This window comes from Myotis lucifugus, unplaced genomic scaffold, assembly GCF_000147115.1.
Source record: "Myotis lucifugus unplaced genomic scaffold, Myoluc2.0 scaffold_0, whole genome shotgun sequence".
Taxonomy (NCBI): Eukaryota; Metazoa; Chordata; class Mammalia; order Chiroptera; family Vespertilionidae; genus Myotis; species Myotis lucifugus.
This window is the reverse complement of record NW_005871048.1, coordinates 20,874,359-20,896,886: the sequence shown is the minus strand read 5'-3', so window position 1 is coordinate 20,896,886 and position 22,528 is coordinate 20,874,359. Positions and strand designations below refer to the sequence as shown.

Below are 22,528 nucleotides of genomic sequence, written 5' to 3'. Positions count from 1 at the left end.
TATTATTAATTAGCAAAATAATTTACTTGTAAACACAAGTCATAGCTTTAATGAAAAGAGTTCAAGGCAGTAGACATAGGTAAAACAAAACAAAAGCCTTACATCTACTTTTTAACTGCGAAAGCCTTGAAAGCATGCTCCTAAAGGATCAGGACAAAAAAATGCAGAAAAAGAAGACAAAGGGAACAAAAATGGATAAGACAAAAAGAAAACAAATAAGATGATGATTTAAACCTAACTATATTAATAATGACATCAAGTGTAAATATGGTAAACATTCCAACTAAAAAGAAAAGATTACCAGATCTCATATATAATGCAAGAAACAATTAAATGCTGACTACAACAAACATACTTTAAATTATAATAGCCTAAAAGTAAAAAATTGAAAATGTTATATTATGCTTACACTAATCAAAAGAAACTTGGAATGGTTATTAATAACAGTCCAAATAAACTTTAAGGTAAAAAAAAAATTAGGTGAGATAAAGACGGTTACTTCCTAATAGTAAGGGGGTAAATTCATCAAGAGGACTTATGCACCTAAAAACAAGGTGTCAAAATGCACAAAACAAAACCTGTAAGGAAAAATAGATAAATGCATGGAAATTCTAATACCTGCCTCTCAATTAGAGTACGATTGGTGATCTAAGCTTGAGTAGAGGTATAAGCAGAAGCCAATATGTGGTGCACTGAGGAGCTAACGTCGATGAGACAGGAGACCACCTGCAGCCTTCTAGTACGCTATTTGGCTACGTCAAGAAAGAAACATAGTTGATTTGGGGGAATGTTGCACAACTCCAACTATACTGGAGACCATATACTGGAAACTGTATGGTATGTGACTTGTAACTCATTAAACTGTTTTAAGAAAAAGGAAAATATAGGATGAGAGCTAATGTAGACAAGGACACAAGGCAAGGGATGATGAAGACCTGAACACATTTATAAGCTGAAAGGTAAAACCCAATGCAAAGTGAGAGTGTAAAGAGCTATGTTGTGAGGTTTCTGAGAGGATGAAGAGAACGTCACCTGAGCGTAGGGTTCGGAAGTCTAGGGCGGAAGGGAACACAGGATGTCCAGGCAGAGATAAGGATGGGGGCAGAGTAGATATGTTTGTGGGTGAGGCAGGCTTGGTAGTTGAATGAGAATGAAGTCCATCTTTCCTGCTTCAATCGCCAGCTGGGACCGTTTGCTAAAAACGGGTTGGGATTGGTTCTGAGACAAAAATGTTTAACACCCATTGAATAGAGCCATACGAAATGGGTAGGTAGATAAATTTGCTATCACTGGAGGAGCAAGCTGGTCAGTTATTAATGATGTTATGGGAGGCATTCAAACTATAGAGATATGGGTTGGCAATCACTGAAGCCTATTGCAAATATGAAATTTAGTGATGCTAAAACTCTGTAATAATCCATCAATTTCATAAAATGCTGACAAGAATATAAATTTATTTAAATTTTTTTCATCAAACAACTATTTAGTGTCAGGTTCATAATTAGAATTCTGTTGTCTTTCCACTAGACCATATTTATTCCTTCTCCTGATGTAGTCCTATAGCTAGCAACCTTGTTTTCCCCCAGACCTTGGCCAGGCAGTAAATGGACTGTGATCTAGTCTAACTGGAACTATTCATGAACTCACTGTTTGTGAGATGTTTGTTTGTTGTGACCATCTTCCTTTCTTAGTATTCTTGACTGAATAGACAATAAATCTCTTAAGCTTCTGAGTACTGTTTACCCCCACCCACTCTTGTTTTCTTTTAATGTCTAAGGCATTAAAAGTACTTGTTAGCAAGGAGAGAAAGATTCAGTTATGGGTGGGAAATAAAACAAGAATGAAAATACTATCTAGTTTTGATGTCATTCATGGAATGGAATGAGTCATAACATAGTAAGGCACATACAGTTGTACACAAACAAATACTTTTTCAAATAATGGACCTGAACATAAAGGTTACATTGCCTGAATGCCACTCGAGACTGCCTAGAACAGTATACTGAAACAGTAAGTATGGTATGCTGTAAGCATGAAACTACTGTAGGCATAAACATTAATTAGTTACTATAATGTATATGTCATATTCAAACATCATTGTTGATGACAAAGCTTTGGATTCAATTACACATCTATACTAATAAAAGGGTAATATGCTAATTAGACTGGGTCAACTGGACATCTTCTGAACGTCCAGGCCAGCAGGGGGGCAGTTAGGGGGCGACCAGGCCAGCAGGGGACCAGTTAGAGGGCAATCAGGCCGGCAGGCAGAGGCAGTTAGGGGCAATCAGGCAGGCCAACAGGGGAGCAGTTAGGAGGCGACCAGGCCAGCAGGGGGGCAGTTAGGGGGTAGCCAGGGGGCAGTTAGGGGGCGGCCAGGCTGGCAGGGGACCAGTTAGGGGTGATCAGGCCAGTAAACAGAGGCAGTTAGGGGCGATCAGGCAGGCAGGTAGAGTGGTTAGGGGCAATCAAGCAGGCAGGCAGGTGAGCAGTTAGGAGCCAGTGGTCCCGGATTGCAAGTCGGACATCCCCCGAGGGGTCCCGGATTGGAGAGGGTGCAGGCTGGGCTGAGGGACCTCCCCTTTCCCACGTACATAAATTTCATGCACTGGGCCTCTAGTTATTTTAGAATGTCCATGTTTCAGAAACTTATACCAATATTTTCTTGTTCCCTACCCCCTCCCAAAAAAAAGTCAAGAGTAAAGGCAAAAATGTCAAGAGTAAAGGTAAAAATCTTACAGTGAAATATAAGTAGTAAAATAAAATTGCCCACAGGACACTTAATGACACCAGACAGTAGAGGCTGGAAAATAATTTCCCACCAGGCAATAGGTGCCAACCTGTGGCTGTCCCCAACTTAAATACTAAAGAGAATCTCAATAGTCCCCAAACATTTTTGCATTTATTATATGAATATATAAAGAGAAATGACATAATTATTATGGTTCCTGTTTCTTATATAATAGGTCTAGAAATGTTGATTTTTGAATCCTAGAAAACTAAGGCCAGTACAGTGGTCCCTCCATATCTCCAGGCGATTGGTTCCAGGACTCCTCTGGAATACCAAAATTCACAGAAGCTCCAGTCCCTTATTTAAAATTGGTAAGTATTTGCATATAACCTATATTTGCAGATAGGCTAAAGCAGGTTATGCCTGGTATGGGTGACAAATTCAAGTTTTGCCTTTTGGAACTTTTGGATTTCTTTTTTTTCCAGAATATTTTCAGTCACTGCTTGGTTGAATCTGTGGATGCAAAACTTAGGGATATGGAGGGCTGACTGTATACCATTTTACATGTTCTGAAGAGAATAGATTTGATCATAGAGAATAATTCAAAACTAGTACTGTCATATAGGTTTCACTTCACATAAAGGGTATATGGAACTTCCTTGCACTATTTCTGCAAACCTAACTGAGGTGCATTCTACAGAATAACTACCGTTCTGAAAAATGTTAAGATCATGAAACACAAGGAAAGAGGAATGATTGCAGATCAAGGAGAGAAGACAACTAAATGCAATGTGACCTCTTGTCACATCCTGGAACAAGAACAGCGGTGGAAAAACTGGTGAACTCTAAATAAAGCTGTAGTTTAGTTTTTTAAAATGGGTTGAGGTATCAGTACTGAGACTAGGCTATAGAAGACTGTGACTTCCATCTTGTTTACATCTACTCTCTGGGTCTCCTTGCTTGCTACACTGATGAAGCCAGTTCCACGACGTGAGCCCACATGGAAAGGCCCACAGGCAAGGAGCTGAGAGTGGCCTCTGGTCAAAGCCACTGAGAAATCCCTTGAGAAAATGAATCCTACCAACAGCCATGCAGCTATCATATGACGGAGCCTAAAAGCAGATTCTTCTATAGGTTAGCCTTGAGATGGCTGCAGCCACAGAGGACACATTGATCCCAGCCCTTGTGAGATCCTGAGCGATGGAACCCAGGGAAACTGTACCCAGAATCTGGACCCACAGAAACTGGATCATATATGTTGTTGTAAGCTACTAAGTTTTGGATTAGTTTGTTACATAGTAAAAAATAATGAAGACCCATGTTTCTACACAATTATTATTCCTATTTTTCCAATGAGAATAGTAGCTTAGAGATAACTGTCCAAAGTTACATAATTGACAAAATGCATTCAAACACTGGTCTCTCAGAGTCAACGTCTATTCAACAATAAAGATAAATTGGAAAAAAAGAAAAAGACCCTTGAATACTTCTCACTCATTCTAGGTATATTTCTTCACAGTGGTGTACTTTATTTTTTTTTAATATATTCTATTGATTTTTTTAAAACTTTGAATGCATTTTTTAAAAATTTTGTTTTATTGCTTAAAGTATTTCAAAGAGTATTACATATGTCTCTTTTTTTTTCTTCCCCTTGACCTTCCCATGGCCTCCCCTACCACCCGCCCCCATGTCTTTTGTCCATTGGTTTTGCTTATATGCATGCATATATATTTTATTGTTTTTTTACAGAGAGGAAGGGAGAGGGATAGAGAGTCAGAAAAATCAATGAGAGAGAAACATCGATCAGCTGCCTCCGGCACACTCCCTACTAGGGATGTGCCCGCAACCAAGGTACATACCCTTGACCAGAATCAAACCTGGAACCTTTCAATCCGCAGGCCGACACTCTATCCACTGAGCCAAACTGGTTAGGGCACAGTGGTGTACTTTAAATGCTATCCTCTTATATACCTTTAATTAGTAAATAATTTTAAGATTTTCGGTGTTTTTATGTATCCCGTAAAAAAAAGTCAAAGTCTGTGGTTTTAATCACTGAGTTATAATGTGCTCATAAGATCCCTGAAAATAGTGATTATATATTTTTTTCTTTTTAAATATATTTTTATTGCTTTCAGAGAGGAAGGGAGAGGGAGAAGGAGAGGGAGAGACAGAAACATCAATGATGAGAGAGAATCATTGATTGGCTGCCTCCTGCATGCTCCCCACTGGGGATCGAGCCCCAACCCAGAAATGTGCCCTCACCCGGAATTACACCTCGACCTTCTGGTTCATAGGTCAAAGCTCAATCACCGAACCAAGCTGGCCAGGTGTGGTTATATTTCTTAATGAAATTGTTCTAAACCAGAGTAAAGGTTTACAAAACATCTGAACCTATTGCCAAATAAATTTAAGGGGAAAAAAGTATCTCTTAGTATATAACTATATTAAAGTAAAACCCTGGGATTTGGGGGTGTTTTCCGCCACCATCCAAATGGGTAATATTAACTAATCCTTCTTAGTTGAGTTCTCTCAGATATTGGAAGTACTTTTGGCAATTAACATTTAGTGGGCCCAGCAATGATAGATAAAATCAGACATTCTATAAGATTCTGTAGTATATTCATGGAATTTCAGGGCTGATCAAAGAAAAAGATATGACCATGACCATGAGATAGCGGTAGCACAGATGAGATTTATTTAGGCAACTCTTTGACAAGTTTGCATGTGGGGGAAATCCCTCACAGCTCAATGCCATGAGAAGCTATAGCAAAAGGAAGAAGGGGAGGAGGGCCAGGGAACTCTGGTGGAAAGGAGACAGAGGGGGCTTACATGTCCAGGTGATGTCATGCAGCAGATGAGCAGAGAATCTGGGTCAGGGAGCTCTAAAAGGTCAGCAGCAGTTTGGGATCTTTGATAGCTACAGAGTTTATTTTATCTATAGTTAGCGATGTTGGGCACAGTTTCCTATGATATGCAAAACAGTTTCCAATGATATGCAAAATGGCTAAACACCTGTTTATTTGGGCTATGTTGAAAAAAATTGGATGTGTAAAAATTTTAGTTAGGCACCAGTGGTCTTTTGAGCTAACAGATCTCAGAGGCCACTGTGAAGAAATAAACAACTTAGGGACCAACTTTGGTTCATTTATATAACAGATTTACACTTAGGTTCTATAATTGGGTCAAATGGCAACAACTTGCCATTAAAAACCACTAGGCCAAGATAAAATCATAAATTTCGTTATTTGGCAGGCAGCTACCAAATAAGTATTTGTTCAGGCATAGAAGAGGCTTGAAGCTCTTTGAGAAAATATTGGCTTCTTGCCAGCCATTCCTGTAGACTCTGCCCCAGGCACTTTCATGAGGAGGTGAGGTTACTCTAAGGAAAAATAAGAGAACCTCTTTCTTGACTGGTTTAACTATATCTGCTACTGACCATTGTTCATAAAGGTATATGACTGTACAAGATACAGTTTTCATTTCAGGCACTAGTCACAGAGCACAATTTAGAATTGTAAATATTATGTGCTAAAACTGTAGATGGGATGTAACAGACTAAAAGCATAATGTTAGCCATAAAATCTAAATTCCATAAACTCTATCTTCAAGCCAAGAACTCTAGAAATTAGAGAAACTTAGTTTGTGATAGAAATATTTTTACTAAGCTATTATTTGGTATCCTTATTTTTTTATGATAAACTATGTCCCATTGCAATAACAAATTACCACTCGAATTATGGTGGCTGAATGTAATAAAAAATTTTATTTCTAGATCAATGTTTAATGAGGATTTGAGTGTGTTTGCTATGCTATACATAGTCACTCAGGGGACTAGGTTGACTGAGGAGTTACCGCCTTGTTGTTGTACCATTTGAACTGTATAGGCACAGCAGAAGAAAAGAATCTTGATCTGAAAGTGACCCATTTCACTTCTGCTCACATTTCAGTGACCAGAATGAGTAACATCTAACATCAAAGGGACTGGAAAATGTGAGGAGAGGGAATATTTGATGAATATTATTTCTGTGACAATGCCATTCCTACAAGTTTCTGAGGACTAATATGATAGATGTATTAGTTTCTTATTGCTGCTATACCAAATTACCACATACTAGTAACTTAAAATAACACAAATATATTACCTTATAGTTGTAAATTTCAGAAATCCAAAATTAAAATCAAAGTGTCAGCATTTGGCATTCCTTGGCTTGTTGCCCTCTTCCTTCCAGCTTCAAAGCAAGAAACAGGCAGTTGAATCTTTCTCACATCACATCATTCTGACAGTTAACTCTTCTGCTTCCGTATTCCACATTTCAAGATCTTTGTGATTACGTTTAATTTGAATAAACTCTCTATTTTTTTAAATATTTTTTTTAGTGATTTCAGAGAGGAAGGGAGAGGGAGAAAGAGATAGAAACATCAATGATGAGAGAGAATCACTGATCGGCTGCCTCCTGTATGCCACACACTGGGGATCGAGCCCACAACCTGGGCATGAGCCCTGACTGGGAATCAAACTGTGACCTCCTGGTTCATAGTCCGATGCTCAACCACTGAGCCATGCTGGCCAGGCTAACCTCTCTATTTTAAGATCAGCTGATTAGAATATTAATTCCATCTGCAAACTGAATTCTCCTTTGCGACATAACAACATACTCACAGGCTCCAGAGTTTAGGAGGTGGACATTTTTTGAGGGGCCATCATTCTGCTTACCAAGTAGGATATAAAAAGCATTTGTGCAGCTTTGGCCCCCTCTGATATTAAAGGTAATGCATACTATGTTAGACAATGAAAGACTGAGGAATCTCAGAGAGAAGGCAGGGCAGGGGGGTGGGAAGAGATTAACCAAATAATTTATATGCATATATGGATAATCTATGGCCTCAGACAATAGTGTAGTAAAGGCCTGGGGAGGGGGGAATGAGCATCAATGGGGGGGGGGGTGGAGAAAGAGGGGAGGGGCATCTGTAATACTTGCAATAATAAAGGTAAATATTTAAAAAATTTTTAAAGTATAAGAACTGACAAGTTTCCTTTTATCAGTTCATGGAAACAAAATACAATATGTTTTCCTTTTAGTGTTAGAAACAAGGAAGAAGAAAACTGAATTCAGTAATACATTGCATACCCATTTCAGTACCAGTTTTTGGAACAAGTAAATCCTGTTTTCCTAGAAAGTCCTATAATTTATTTCTCCTTTAAAAAAAATGCACCCTCTTGCTTCCAATGCTTTTAGAATAAAAAGGTATTAAGAAGTACATTAATCAAAATATAGAATAATAATGTTAGCATTGCTGAATCAGAGAAAAATTGTAGATATTTGGATGGAAAGTGGGAGGAAAAATAAATACTGAACATTATTTTGCAGAATATACTTATCATTATATTTTATTTACAACCACACAGAGATCAAAATATATATGAACTTGGAAGAAATAATATTCAGAGGGATAAAATAGAATCTCTTCATTCAAGAACTATGACATTTTAGAATGACAAAACCATATCCAATAAAGCATAACTAGCTATACCTAGCATGAAATAAGCAGAAAGGTGTAGATCAATGCTATAAGAGTTACATATGGAAGAAAAGAAAAATGAGCAATCTCCTATCTAATAATAACCATACCTCCACTACGCTTCCCATTGGTTAATCAGGGCGATATGCAAATTAACTGCCAACAAAGATGGCGGCCGACAGCCAGGCAGCTGAAGCGAACATGAGGCTTGCTTGCTCCAGTGATGGAGGAAGCCAAGGTTCCCCGCCTGCCGCAGCTGGGCTCTGAGCTCCAGTCTAAGCAACAATGTTGCAATTATAGAAGCTAAACAAACCCCAGAAACCTGCTTTCAGCCAGCCGGCCTCAGAGCTGGAGCTGCAACAAAGTTTCAATTACAGAAGGTAAATAAATCCCAGAATAAAAAAGAAAAAAAGGAGAGACTGGGAGCTTCAATTGCAGGCTTGGCCCACCTGAAAACAGCCCTCATCCCCTCATCCAGGCTGGCCAGGCACCCCAGTGGGGACCCCCACCCTGAAGGGGGTGCGGGCAGCCTGAAAACAGCCCTCAGCCCCTCATCCAGGCTGGCCAGGCACCCAAGCGGGACCCCCACCCTGATCCAGGACACCCTTCAGGGCAAACCAGCCGGCCCCCACCCGTGCACCAGGCCTCTATCCTATATAGTAAAAGGGTAATATGCAAACTGACCCTAACAGCAGAAAGACTGGGAATGACTGGTCACTATGACACACACTGACCACCAGGGGGCAGACACTCAATTCAGGAGCTGCCCTCTGGTGATCAGTGTGCTCCAACATGGGGGAGCTCTGCTTAGCCACAAGCCAGGCTGATGGCTGCCAGCACAGCGGTGGTGGTGGGTGCCTCTCCTGCCTCCTCAGCAGTGCTAAGGATGTCCGACTGTAGCTTAGGTCTGCTCTTGAGTGTGACAGGGGGCGGTGCCCCAACGCCCCAATTGGCCCTACCCTGAGCGTGACTGAGGGTGGCATCGCAACCTCCCGATCCACCCTGCTCTGTGCATGACAGGGGGCGGCGCCCCAACTCCCCAATTGGCCCTGCTCTGAGCCTGACCAGGGGCTGCACCTAGGGATTTTTGTGCACCGGGCCTCTAGTATATATATATATAAAAGCCTATGCGACTTTTAGGACCGGTCAACCGGAACTGCCCCCTGGTGGTCAGTGCGCTCCCCACAGCAGGAGCGCTGCTCAGCCAGAAGCCGGGCTCATGGCTGGTGAGCGCAGCTGTGGTGGCGGGAGCCTCTTTCGCCTCCATGGCAGTGCTACTGAGTGGTGGCAGCAGCAGGCAGGTGACAGCTGCAGGTGGTGGCAGCAGGTGCAGTGGGAACGGGATGAGCAGGAATGGTGGGGCCACCTCCCCAGCCACCTGCCGCTTCAGCACTGCTACATCCCTCGGGGTTGTCAGACTGCTGGTTTCAGCCCGATCCCCAGCAGTCCAACATCCCCCAAGGGGTCCTGGATTGTAAGAGGGCGCGGGCCAGGCTGAGGGACCCTACCTGCTCACTAATCCGTGCACCAGGCCTCTAGTTATATGATAAAAGGTCTGATGGGACAATCATTTTTTAATAATAGATTTTGTGTTTTAGATTCACAGCAAAAGTGATACAGAAACTTCCCAGGTAAACCCTCTTCCTAGTCCTACACATGCATAGCCTTTTCATTTATCAACACCTCCCCCCAGAGTGGTACATTTGGTACCATTGAAGAAACTACATTGACAAATTATTATCACTTGCTTTAGGTTTCACTCTTAATGTTGTACATTTCACAGTCTTGGACAAACTCGTAATGACATATATCTACCATCATAGTATACAGAGTAGTTTCATTGCCCTAAGAATGATCTGTTCTCTGCTTTTGCCTCCCTTCCTCACTTAACATCTGACAACTATTATCTTTTTACTGTTTCCATAGTTTTGCCTTTTCCAAAATGGTATGTAGTCTTTCCAGATTATCTTCTTTCAGTAATATGCATTTAAGTTTCTTCCATGTCTTTTCATGGCATGATAGCTCATTTCTTTTCAGTGGTCCCTAAGTTGTTTATTTCTTCATAGTGGCCTCTGAGATCTGTTAGGTTAAAAGACCACTGGTGCCAAACTAACCTTTTACACATCCAGCCACCACATCTATAATATCACTTGCAGTCGCATCCATCCTTTCCTTTGTGCCCTCTGTTGCCAAGGAAGAAGTCCTTCCCTTTACTCGGTTAACTTCTCTTCCTATGATTTGGGATCCATCATATCCCTCTCCCTCCTTGAGTAATCTAGCCCATTAATCATTTTCTTGCTCTTTGACCACAGTCTCTTCCTACTTGCTCCTTCTCACCAGCCTTTGAACATGCTTCAGCCACCATCATAACACTCATAGCAATAACCACCATGGCGGGGGGGGGGGGGGGGGGGAGGACACATTTGTAATTCCTTAACTAATAAAGAATTTAAAGATTAAAAAAAAATAACCACCACATCTGCCACCCTCAACAAACCTCAGGACTTCAGCCAACTTCTGGCTATGTCTTCTGTTCACAGCTACATATACAGAAGTTGTTTACATTTGATGTGTCCAATTGCTCATATCCAACATATTCCTTAATCTATTAGCATTTAGCTTCTGCTCCTATAATTCCTCAGAAATTTCTCTCCTCCTAGTTTCCAACAAATTCTTTGTGGCTAAATCCAGTAGACATTTTCACTGCCTACTCCCTTGACCTCTCAGCAACATGTGACAATTTTGACTACTCCCATCATCTTCATAGTCTCTCTTACCTTACCTTTTATTATATTGATTTCTTCTTTCTTCTTCTTAGTCTCTTCCTCTAGCTATTTCTTATATGTTATGTTCTTCAAAATTCCTCAGTTTATAGTAGGCTTTCTCTTCTTGGGCAAATTTATCTTTATCCAATAAAGATAAATAATTATTTTTATACTGATGATCCCCAATTATGAATCCAATTGAGCTTCATATCTATATTTTCAATGCCAAAAGCCATTTGGCTACCTCATGGATACCTCAAAATTAATATGCCCACAACTGAATTCTTATCTTCTAAATCTTCTATTCTACCTATCCTATATAATAAAAGCCTAATATGCTAAGTGTCCAGTCATCTGTTCAACCAATCAAAGCATAATATGCTAATGATTTGCTAAGACCACTCAACTGCTTGGTATGATGTGCACTGACCACCAGGGGGCAGATGCTCTGACTGGTAGGTTAGCTTGCTGCTGGGGTCCGGCTGATCAGGACTGAGTAAGACAGGCCAGATATGCCTTGGAGCCCTCCTGCAGTCCCTCCCCAGCTGGCCAACCTCTCGTGTCCCTCCCCAGCCCTGATCATGCACCAGTGGGGTCCCTCAGCCTGGCCTCCACCCTCTCACAATCCGGGACCCCTCAGGGGATGTTGGAGAGCTGGTTTCAGCCTGATCCCACAGGCCAGGCTAAGGGACCCCACTAGTGCACAAATTTGTGCACCAAGCCACTAGTGTATTAATAAATGATAGCACTCTGTATCAAAACATATAAGCCAGCTCCAAGGGTGCCAAGTTTAATTTTTCTCCCATTCTCTTTCTCCCTCTCTCTCTCCCTATCCTCCATGACGCCCCTCCTTATCTCACCCCTCATCCCTCAACATTCATATTCTACCATCAATCTCACTGTACAACTGTAGTCCTGGTCATTCTATCACTTAACTCCTATAAATTTCTTCTTAAAAGAATTTTGTGCATGATATATGCCTCTCCCAAACTGCCCATGGGACATAGGGTAGCTGATTGCATCTTCAGCTCCAAGGCCAGGACCTAATTAAACCATCCAATTATAACAATTATATTCCCCTTGGTATTAATTAATTTAGGAGCTCAAATTTGAGTCAATCTGTTATTATTTACTTTGCAACTGTTATTGTTTCAGGATAGGCATGGAATCAAAAGTCGTCCTATCAGACGGAAGGCAGTGAGTATTTTTATTATTCTTTTCAAACTTGGGAAGATAGTTTTTCTCCTCCAATGAATGTATGCTATGCAGCATGTTAGCTTTGCTGCTACAACTAATGTTTTATTCCCTTAAACTTCTTTATGTTACAGATGTATATATTCATAAATAACAAAATAGTATGTTATAAACATTTCTATATTTAACCTGCAATTTGGCACTTTTTGTTCAAAAATGTTTTGTAAGATTTATTTATTTTGATATCTATACATCAATTTTATTCCCTTTCATAGAGTATGGTTTCCATTACAAAAATATAACACATTGTATGTGTACATTATCTTATTAATATTTATATTGTTTCCTTTATTTCCTAATACAAACCAAGCCTTCTATAAACATGTCAAACATTTCTCTTTTTGGACATATGTAAGAATTCTCTAAGATATATATTCCTAGGAATGAAATCTCTGAGCTACAGCGTATATACTTTCAATTTAGAAGATAAAACTAAATGCCTATCCATAATGCTTGTACCACTTTCCACTTTTGCCAGCAGTCTAAGAGAGCCCCTGTTTGGCCAAATCCTTTACAGGAAATATTGTCATGCCTTTTTAATTTTTGCAATTCTAATGAGAGCTAAATGGTGTCTTTCTCAATTTGTATTTTCATGCTTACTTAATTAGGTCAAACATCTTTTCATATGATTATTGGGCAGTTGTGTTTCCTCCTCTATAAAATGCCCATTATTTTTCTATTAGAGGCCCGGTGCATGAAATTCATGCACTCGGGGGCGGGGGGGGTGTCCCTCAGCCTGGCTTGTGCCCTCTTGCAGACCAGGAGCCCTTGGGGGATGTTTGAAGATGGCAGTCGAACATCCTTAGCACTGCTGCAGAGGCAAGAGGGACTCCTGCCACCACCGCTGTGCTCGCCAGCCATGAGCCTGGCTCATGGCTTCTGGCTGAGCAGCGCTCCCTCTGTGGGAGTGCACTGACCACCAGGGGCAACTCCTGCATTAAGCATCTGCCCCTTGGTGGTCAGTGCTCATCATAGCAACCAGTCGTTCCGCTGTTCGGTTGATTTGCATATTAGCCTTTTATTATATAGGATAAGTATAGAGTTCCAGTTTAAAGATGAAAACAGTTACAGAGATGGATGCTGGTGACGACTGCACAATGTGAATGTATTTAATACCAGTGAACACTTAAAAACAGTGAAAATGATAAACTTTATGTTGTATATACTTTACTACAATAAAAAATGTTTAAAATTATCTAAAAATTCAAACCCATGAAGATGCTTTTTCTATTTTTATTATTTAATACTAGAGGCCCGATGCACAAAATTTGTGCAAGGGGCTCAGCCCTCCCAGCCGTGGCTTCATCCAGATCATCCAGAAGGACGTCCAGAAGGTTGTTCAGCTGTCCAGTCTAATTAGCATATTACAATTTTATTATTATAGATTAGGGGGTTGTGTTTTGCTGCCTGAATTTTAGAAGTTTTAATATTTATGTCTATTAATATATTCAGTATTGCCCTAAACCAAGGCAGCAAGTATCCTTGTCTTGAGGGTCTCTGCTTTATGAGTCCTCACTCACTCTAGCTATATTCCAGCTTCTCCCCTTCCCACTAGGTGAGGAGTCCATGAGGCCAAGGGAATATACCAGGACTTCCCAGAACTTGAAAGTTTCTTGATTCAGTAGCCCTAAGCCTACTTCCTCAATCCACCTGGCCTCTTCCCTTTTCCCTATATCTACCATCTGAAGGTCATACCACACCCTTAGGCCCCAAGGGTAGCCAAGGGGCAAATGTTTGCAAGCAATTGGGGGTTACCCTATATAGAGTTTTGGGCATGAGCACCAATGTGTCTAGACTCTATACACTATACACAATGCTGGTAAAACCTAAGCCAGTGGTTCTCAACCTTCTGGCCCTTTAAATACAGTTCCTCATGTTGTGACCCAACCATAAAATTATTTTTGTTGCTACTTCATAACTGTAATGTTGCTACTGTTATGAATCGTAATATAAATATCTGATATGCAGGATGGTCTTAGGCGACCCTGTGACAGGGTCGTTCGACTGCCAAAGGAGTCGCGACTCACATGTTGAGAATCACTGATAAGCCAACATTTTACTTAAAATTAAAAAAAAAGGATAGAAATTCAGGAAAAATAAAAAGCAAAAGCAAGATAGTAGACATTATTAAAAACTATATCAATAATTATGTTACGGTATCTGCCTTAATATTGCCATTTAAAATACAGATGTTATCGCATTGGATGGAAACATGTAATTAAAATATAAAGACACAGGAAAATTTAAAATTAAAATATGTGATAAGTTATCCCAGGCAAATAAAAATACTAGTAAAGCTATATTATTATAAGATATTGTGAGACAAGAGAGAATTTAAAGCAAAGAATATTATGTGATAGAAAAAGTTGTCTTGCACTTGTATCAATATCATTATGTATACCTTTTCAATCAGTCAAGTTTGCTCAGATTGAGCCACATTTTTCTTGGTTCACAATTCCTTCTGGCCTCTTATACTGTACTTCTAAAATCATTTTACAATGGAGGAGATATAAAATATTTCTCATTGCATGTGCAGGCAGATTGATGAACAAAACACAAACCAATACTATGCTTTATTTAAGAAACGGATTTTTATAAAAAATGATTCAGGACAAATGCTGGCGAGGATGTGCAGAAAAAGGAACCTTCATGCATTGCTGGTGGGAATGCAGACTGGTGCAACCACTGTGGAAAACAGTATGGAGATTCCTCAAAAAATTAAAAATGGAACTCCCATTTGACCCAGTAATCCCACTTCTAGGAATATATCCCAGGGAATCAGAAACACCAATCAGAAAGGATATATGCACCCCTATGTTCATAGCAGCACAATTTACAATAGCTAAGATTTGGAAACAACCTAAGTACCTATCAGCAGATGAGTGGATTAAAGAACAGTGTAGATCTACACATGGAATACTACACTGCTATAAAAAAGAAGAAACTCTTACCATTTGCAACAGCATGGATAGAGAGCATTATGCTAAGCAAAATAATCCAGTCAGAGAAAGATAAATATCACATGATCTCACTCATTTGTGGAATATAATGAATAACATAAACTGATGAACAAAAATAGAGCCAGAGGAAAAGAATGTTTTAGAACAGTGGTCGGCAAACTGCAGCTCGGCAAACCACGGCTCTCGAGGCACATGCGGCACTTTGGCCCCTTGAGTGTGGCTCTTCCACAAAATACCGACTTCTGCGCATGGGCCATGAAGTTTCAATCACACTGTATATGCGCGCCCGCACGTGGTATTTTGTGGAAGAGCCGCACTCAAGGGGCCAAAGAGCTGCATGTGGCTCACGAAGCCGTGGTTTGCTGACCACAGTTTTAGAATATAATAGAAGTAATCCTGTTATTTGCAGATTGTTAGTATTTCCTACTATTTTTGTGATATTATACTATGTGAGTACAGTCTTGGTGGTAATATGTTTGAAATCTTTTTTTTTCTTGAAATATTAATGTTTATTGCATGTAATATATTTAAAATTGTTTTTCTGAAATATTAATGTTTATTGCATGTAAATGGATAATTATTTTGTATCTACAATCTGGTAATAGATTTATTTTATATATTGTAAAAAATAAAATAAAGAGACTAAGAAAACGTCAAAATAAAATAGTAAGCTTAGATATACAAGAAAATACAACTAAAAAGAGAAGAAGGGGTTACAACATTTTAATATTTGACAAGGAAAATTTCAGAACAAAAAGCATTCAAAGGACTATAGAGTTATTAACATTTATAGTACCAGAAACACATAACTGCTTTTGTAAAGCAGAAATTACAGGAGGTTGAAGAAACAGATGAACACTAAAAAAACAAGACATTATCATACTTCTCTGAGGCTGCATTCCCCTAGAAGCACAACCCAAGACAAGGAGAGCAAGTGGTTTATTTGGGAAGAAAAGGCACCACACCAGAGGAGGAATGAAAAACATGACAGGGAATGATGCAAAGAGGCCAATAGATGGTGCACCAACGCACAGATTATCACTCCTCTGGGAGACCAGGTGAAACATGGTCTTGCCTGAGGGGCAAGAAATATTTCACATTTATTCCCCAACTCCCTTAAGCTTGAGGGCAACTCCTGGAGGCATTACTTCTTTGAAACTTATGGCCTTCCCTGACTCATAGGCTGAAAGAAATCTCTAAGATGGGAAGTCAGAGGAGTCTGTGGTAGGATGCTCTGGGCATGAACTAGAACAGTGAACACTGATAAACTATGAGTAGTGCAGAGACACAAATGGTAAAGTTTACCCCATGCACAGTTCAGAGTTCCTTGCACTCCATCCATGTTAAGTTCGCTTAAATGTCATCATCCCATTTATCACCTGGCCTCAATATACAGATGGACAAACAAACAATTAGGACACCTTGAGGGCATTATGCTTAGTGAAATAAGCAGACAGATAAAGATAAATACTGTATGATCTCACTTATATGTGGAATAAAACAAAACAAACATTAAACCCAAACTAATAGAAAAAGAGATCAGATTTGTGGTTATCAGAGGCATGGGTTGGAGGGTGGACAAATTGGATGAAGGTGTTCAAATATACAAACTTCTGATATAAAATAAACTAGAGGCACGGTGCATGAAATTCATGCACTCGCGGGGGGGGGGGGGTCCCTCAGCCTGGCCTGCACCCTCTAGCAGTCTGAGAGCCCTCGGGGGATGTCTGACTGATAGCTTAGGCCCGCTCCCCATCAGTTGGACATCCTTAGCGCTGCCACAGAGATGGGAGAAGCTCCCGCCACCACCGCTGTGTTCGCCAGTTGTGAGCCTGGCTTCTGGCTGAGAGGCACTCCCCCTGTGGGAGCACACTGACCATCAAGGCACAGCTCCTGCATTGAGTGTTTGCCCCCTAGTAGTCAGTGTGCATCATAGCGACCGGTTGTTCTGCTGTTAGGTCTATTTGCATATTAGCATTTTATTATATAGGATAAGGACTGGTGATGTAATGTACAACATGATGACTATAATTAACACTGCTGTATGATGTAACTGAAAGTTAAGAGAGGCGATCCTAAGGATTCTCATCACAAGGTAATACACATAGATTTTCTTCTTTTTCTTTTTTATCTATATGAAATGATGGCTTCTAACTAAATTTATTGTAGTAATCATTTCACAACATATGTAAGTTAAGTCATTATGCTGTACACCTTAAACTTACATAGTGCTGTATGTCAATTATATCTTAATAAAACAAGAAAAATTAGAGTAGATAGTGCAAAAGGAGATATATGCCATTAGTAAATCAAAACTTGATACTTTTTCTATTCTACATGAGAAAGATTACATGCTTCATTTAAAGCAGAAAACATTCAATCCAATATAAAAAAAGAATCCAGAAAAGGAAAAGTTTGAGGAACTAGATTTTCATATAAATTATCCCACAACTTTGGAGAAAATACTAATTGAAGAGTACAAATAAACTCTCATCAATTCTAAAATATATGCATTTCTGCTATAATATTATATACAAATTCCTTTAAAGTGTCCCTTTTAGGTAAACTCAAGCACCAAAAATAACTAGGTTTAGGAAGAAAATATTGCAGAAGTAAACCACTCAGAAGCCTATGCAACTTTGTAACCTGTCCTAACAAAAACAATCAGTCTTAATCAATCTTAGTATAGCTAAATTCCCACTAGTATTTTCACCCAGCATAGTCAATCAATTGTAGGTTTAAATTGACTACCATAGTTAATCAATTGTAGTTTTAAATGCTGGAGCTCACCTTCCTCCTTTGACATGCAGCTCCCTGAGGGCATGAATTCTCAATGGTGATTTTAAATGCTGGAGCTCACCTTCCTCCTTTGACATGCAGCTCCCTGAGGGCATGAATTCTCAATGGTGATATTTCTTCTGTAGAATTTTTAGCTGTTTTTTTCTTAAGACATAATTTATTGCTAAGTTCTCTTTAATAGTGAGAAAACTTCCTTCTGTAGAATTTTTAGCTGTTTTTTTCTTAAGACATAATTTATTGCTAAGTTCTCTTTAATAGTGAGAAAACTTCCCCTGATTGTTTCAAAAGCCACTAAATTGGTATTAATGAATGGAATGTCTGAGTTATATTTACATAATTTCTCTATTTACTAATCCTCTATGAACTAGTTTCTGACATATGAACTGTTGTATGCTCTATTGTAGCAGAACATTATATTCAAATTTAAAGTCTTAATGCTACTCCTCAAATTATTATAATTTTGATTATACCTTTGCTGGCTTGTTTTTTTTTTTTAAACAATGCTATTTGAAGAGTACAAATAAACTCTCATAAATTCTATGATGAGATACATTTATACATACATACATACACATTACCAGTACCCTCAAAATGGATCTGAATGTTATTGCTTTACCTTATTTTCTAATTATATAAATCCTATCTAATAAAAGAGAAACATGGTACTTAACCATAACTTCGCTACCCTTCCCATTGGCTAATCAGGGCGATATGCAAATTAACTGCCAACCAAGATGGCGGCCGGCTGCCAGGCAGCTGAAGTGAACAGGAGGCTTGCTTGCTCCAGTGACGGAGGAAGCCAAGGTTCCCCGCCTGCCTTGCCGGCCTCTGAGCTTGCTCTCTAAGAAACATTGTTGCAAATATAGAAGCTAAACAAAACTCCAGAAACCTGCTTTCAGCCTTCAGAGCTGGAGCGAGCAGGACCGAAACAATGTTACAATTATAGAACCCAAACAAACCCAGATCCCTGCTTTCAGCAGCTGAGGCCTCAAGCTGGAGCAGGCCTCAGAGCTAAAGCCGGCTCTCAGCTCCAGTGACAGCTATAGAAGGTAAATAAATCCCAGAATAAAAAGAAAAAAAAAAAAAGGAGAGGTTGGGAGCTTCAGTCGCCTGCCAGCCTGAAAACGGCCCTCAGCCCCTCACCAAGACTGGCCAGGCACCCAAGCAGGACCCCCACCCTAATCCAGGACACCCTTCAGGGCAAACCAGCCAGCCCCCACCCGTGCACCAGGCCTCTATCCTATATAATAAAAGGGTAATATGCCTCCCAGCACCAGGATCAGCAGAGCCGCGAGGCCTCCCGAACCCAGGATCAGTGGAGCCGCGAGGCCTCCTGGCCCCTGGAGCAGCGTGACAGGGGGCAGCGCCCAAACCCCCTGATTGCCCTGCGACTCTGTGTGTGACAGGGGGCGGGGCCACAACCTCCCTATCTGCCCTGCTCTGTTCCTGACAGGGGAAGGCGCCCCAATTCCCTGATCGGCCCTGCTCTGTGCCTGATAGGGGGAAGCTCCCCAACCCCCTGATCGGCCCTGCTCTGTGTGTGACAGGGTAGAGCTCCCCAACCCCCTGATTGGCCCTGCTCTGTGTGTGACAGGGTAGAGCCACAACCTCCCCATTGGCCCTGCCCTGAGTGTGACAGCAGCGGCACCCCAACCCCCTGATTGGCCCTGCTCTGTGGGTGACAGGGGCGGCGCCCCAACCCCCTGATCCGCCCTGCTCTGTGTGTGACAGGGGTCAGTGCCCCAACTCCCCTATCGGCTCTACTCTGTGCGTGACAGGGGGGAGCTCCCCAACCCCCTGATCGGCCTGCTCTGTGCATGACAGGGTAAGGAGCCCCAAACCCCCTAATGGGCCCTGCTCTGTGCGTGACAGGGGGTGGTGCCGCAACCTCCCCATCGACCCTGCCTTGAGTGTGACAGGGGGCGGCGCCCCAACCCCCCAATTGGCCCTACCCTGAGCCCGACCAGGGGCTGCACCTAGGGATTGGGCCTGCCCTCTGCCACCCGGGAGCAGGCCTAAGCCAGCAGGTCATTATCTCCCGAGGGGTCCCAGACTGTGAGAGGGCACAAGTGAGGGACACTCCCCCCTCCCCCCCCCCCCCCGCCAGTGCACAAATTTTTGTGCACCGGTCCTCTAGTTATAAAATACTACTTTTAGACAGTAGAATGTTAAGAAAGGATATAAGTAACCCAAAACAATTAAACTTTAATTCTCTTACAAGTATCTATATTGCAAACTAATATTTAAAATCCTATATACATTAAAAACATATTAGAAACGTTTCACAAGAAAGTACTTTATTCTGAAAAGAAAGATTTCTATAAATACTGCTTAGGTAAACATTATGTCTGATTTTTCTTTATGAATGTGAAGTACAGCAACACATTTTATAGAATCTTTGAAGGAAAAACTCCTGTTTTCACGCTCTGATCCTCAGATGTTCAGCAATCCTGCTGGTTCAAATAGAGAAGAGCCAAGCATTTAAATAGAGTTTCACGTAGACTAATTTATCAATTTTTATAAATGCATGTCACAGTTAAGGAAGAAACATATATAGTATGATATGAATACTCCTTGCTTCACATTTCTTTCTGCCATATATGACCTCAAATAAAACAATGTCTACTCTTACACACTAAATCATTGACTAATATGAATAACAAACGAGAAATGTTATCAGTTCTTTCTCCCAAGAGAATAAAAACAATTGTAAAGAAGTTTTTGTTTTATAACAATCTGATTTTCATTCCAATATTTGGAAAATTGCTAAATAATTTGCATGGATGTTCAAAGATACATGAAGTAATTATAACAAAAACATTTTATTGACACATTTAAGCTTAAGAAAAATTGCAAAAATGGTTGACATGCTTTCTACATACAAATTTGAATGTTTCTTCACATGAAATAATTATTAATCACAAAATGAAATACAAAAGCACAAAAATGGATATCAAGTCAGGTATCAGGTAGTTTTTATCAACACAATTCAAGTGAAGGTAAAAATAGAGAGGTATTATGGATCAAACTGAATTTTCAGGACCATGAAAAATATGTATTGTAAACTGGCCAATTGACCAGAGAAATTTTCTAAGAAAACCTTTCCATGATCAAATAAAAGTTAAGTAAAATGTTAATTTTTAAAAGTTTAAAATATTTTTTTAGAATAATTATAACTTCAATTTAAATTTTTATTATATGAATTGGACTGACAAATTTAATTTTATTTTGAAAACTTATTGAGAAATAAACATCCACAATGCAAATAAAAAGCAACAAAAAGAAAGCATATAAAACCTAAGTAATCCAATATAACCAAAGGCCAATAACTAATATGTAACTTGAATTAACGAGTTAATTGATTGTATAGTGTTTTAAAAGTCATTTTTATGTTTCAAGTTCCAGAAAGTTAATATAGTACAAGTATTATTAAATGCTCAGAATTAACTTGAGTAATTTCCCACTTCTACTTCATCCTTTTCTTCAAAGTATTATCATTCTATTGAAAATATTAATTGTGGCCGAAACCAGTTTGGCTCAGTGGATAGAGCGTTGGCCTGCGGACTGAAAGGTCCCAGGTTCGATTCCGGTCAAGGGCATGTACCTTGCTTGCGGGCACATCCCCAGTGGGAGATGTGCAGGAGGCAGCTGATCGATGTTTCTCTCTCATTGATGTTTCTAACTTTCTATCTCTCTCCCTTCCTCTCTGTAAAAAATCAATAAAATATATTTTTTAAAAAAAGAAAGAAAATATTAATTGTGTATCAGAATATATTTTAAAAATTGAAAACACAGACTATATTTTATATTTGTACTAAAAATATAACAGGATCATAGAAATCAGTCATTTATTAAACATAATTATATTATAATTATTTTAAAATTTAAATGTATTAATATTAAATAAATATTAATATAATAAACATAACATAAATAAATATAATAAATATATAACATACATAAATATTAATATTACATTCCACTGATAGGCTGACAATGCATAATTCTTACACAATGATGATCCAGTTATAAATCAGCTTTCTTTTCTTTTTTCTTTTTTTCTTTTTTCTTTTTTCCTTTTTTCTTTTTTTCTTTCTTCTTCTTTTCTTTTCCCTTTTTTTCTTTTGGTTTTTCTTCTGGATTATTTGCAGTTGTAGTGAGGATAACACTGTTTTCCTTTAGTATATATTTGCGTAGGGCAAATGCAATAGAAGTGAAGAAGATGGTGGATAGTTTACAAAAAAAACCTAAATTAAAAAAAATACAACCATCAGATATGTCAATTTATTTAAAGCAAAAATGTTTACAGAAAGACTGTCACTCACCAAAGAAAAGGTCAGTATATTTTATCTTTAAAGGTACCAATTTCCCATATGTAAAATGTAATTAATGTCATAAACATATCAAGTTATTTAAAGGAGATTTTAAAAATGTTTACACAACCTTTTTTTTTTTTTTACAGTGACATAACATTTTTTTATTTTATTTACTTATTTATT

General features: G+C 39.5%; 1 protein-coding gene across 1 annotated transcript in view; it reads right to left on the bottom strand.

The window, feature by feature from the left end:
* The window catches only part of LOC102438452 (solute carrier organic anion transporter family member 6A1), a 106,672-nt gene that overhangs the window by 4,537 nt on the left and 79,607 nt on the right, over positions 1–22,528 (bottom strand). Inside the window, exon 13 of the mRNA XM_023756524.1 lies at positions 22,179–22,276. Coding sequence (XP_023612292.1) covers positions 22,179–22,276 — 98 coding nt within the window. The remainder of the gene's footprint in view (positions 1–22,178; positions 22,277–22,528) is intronic.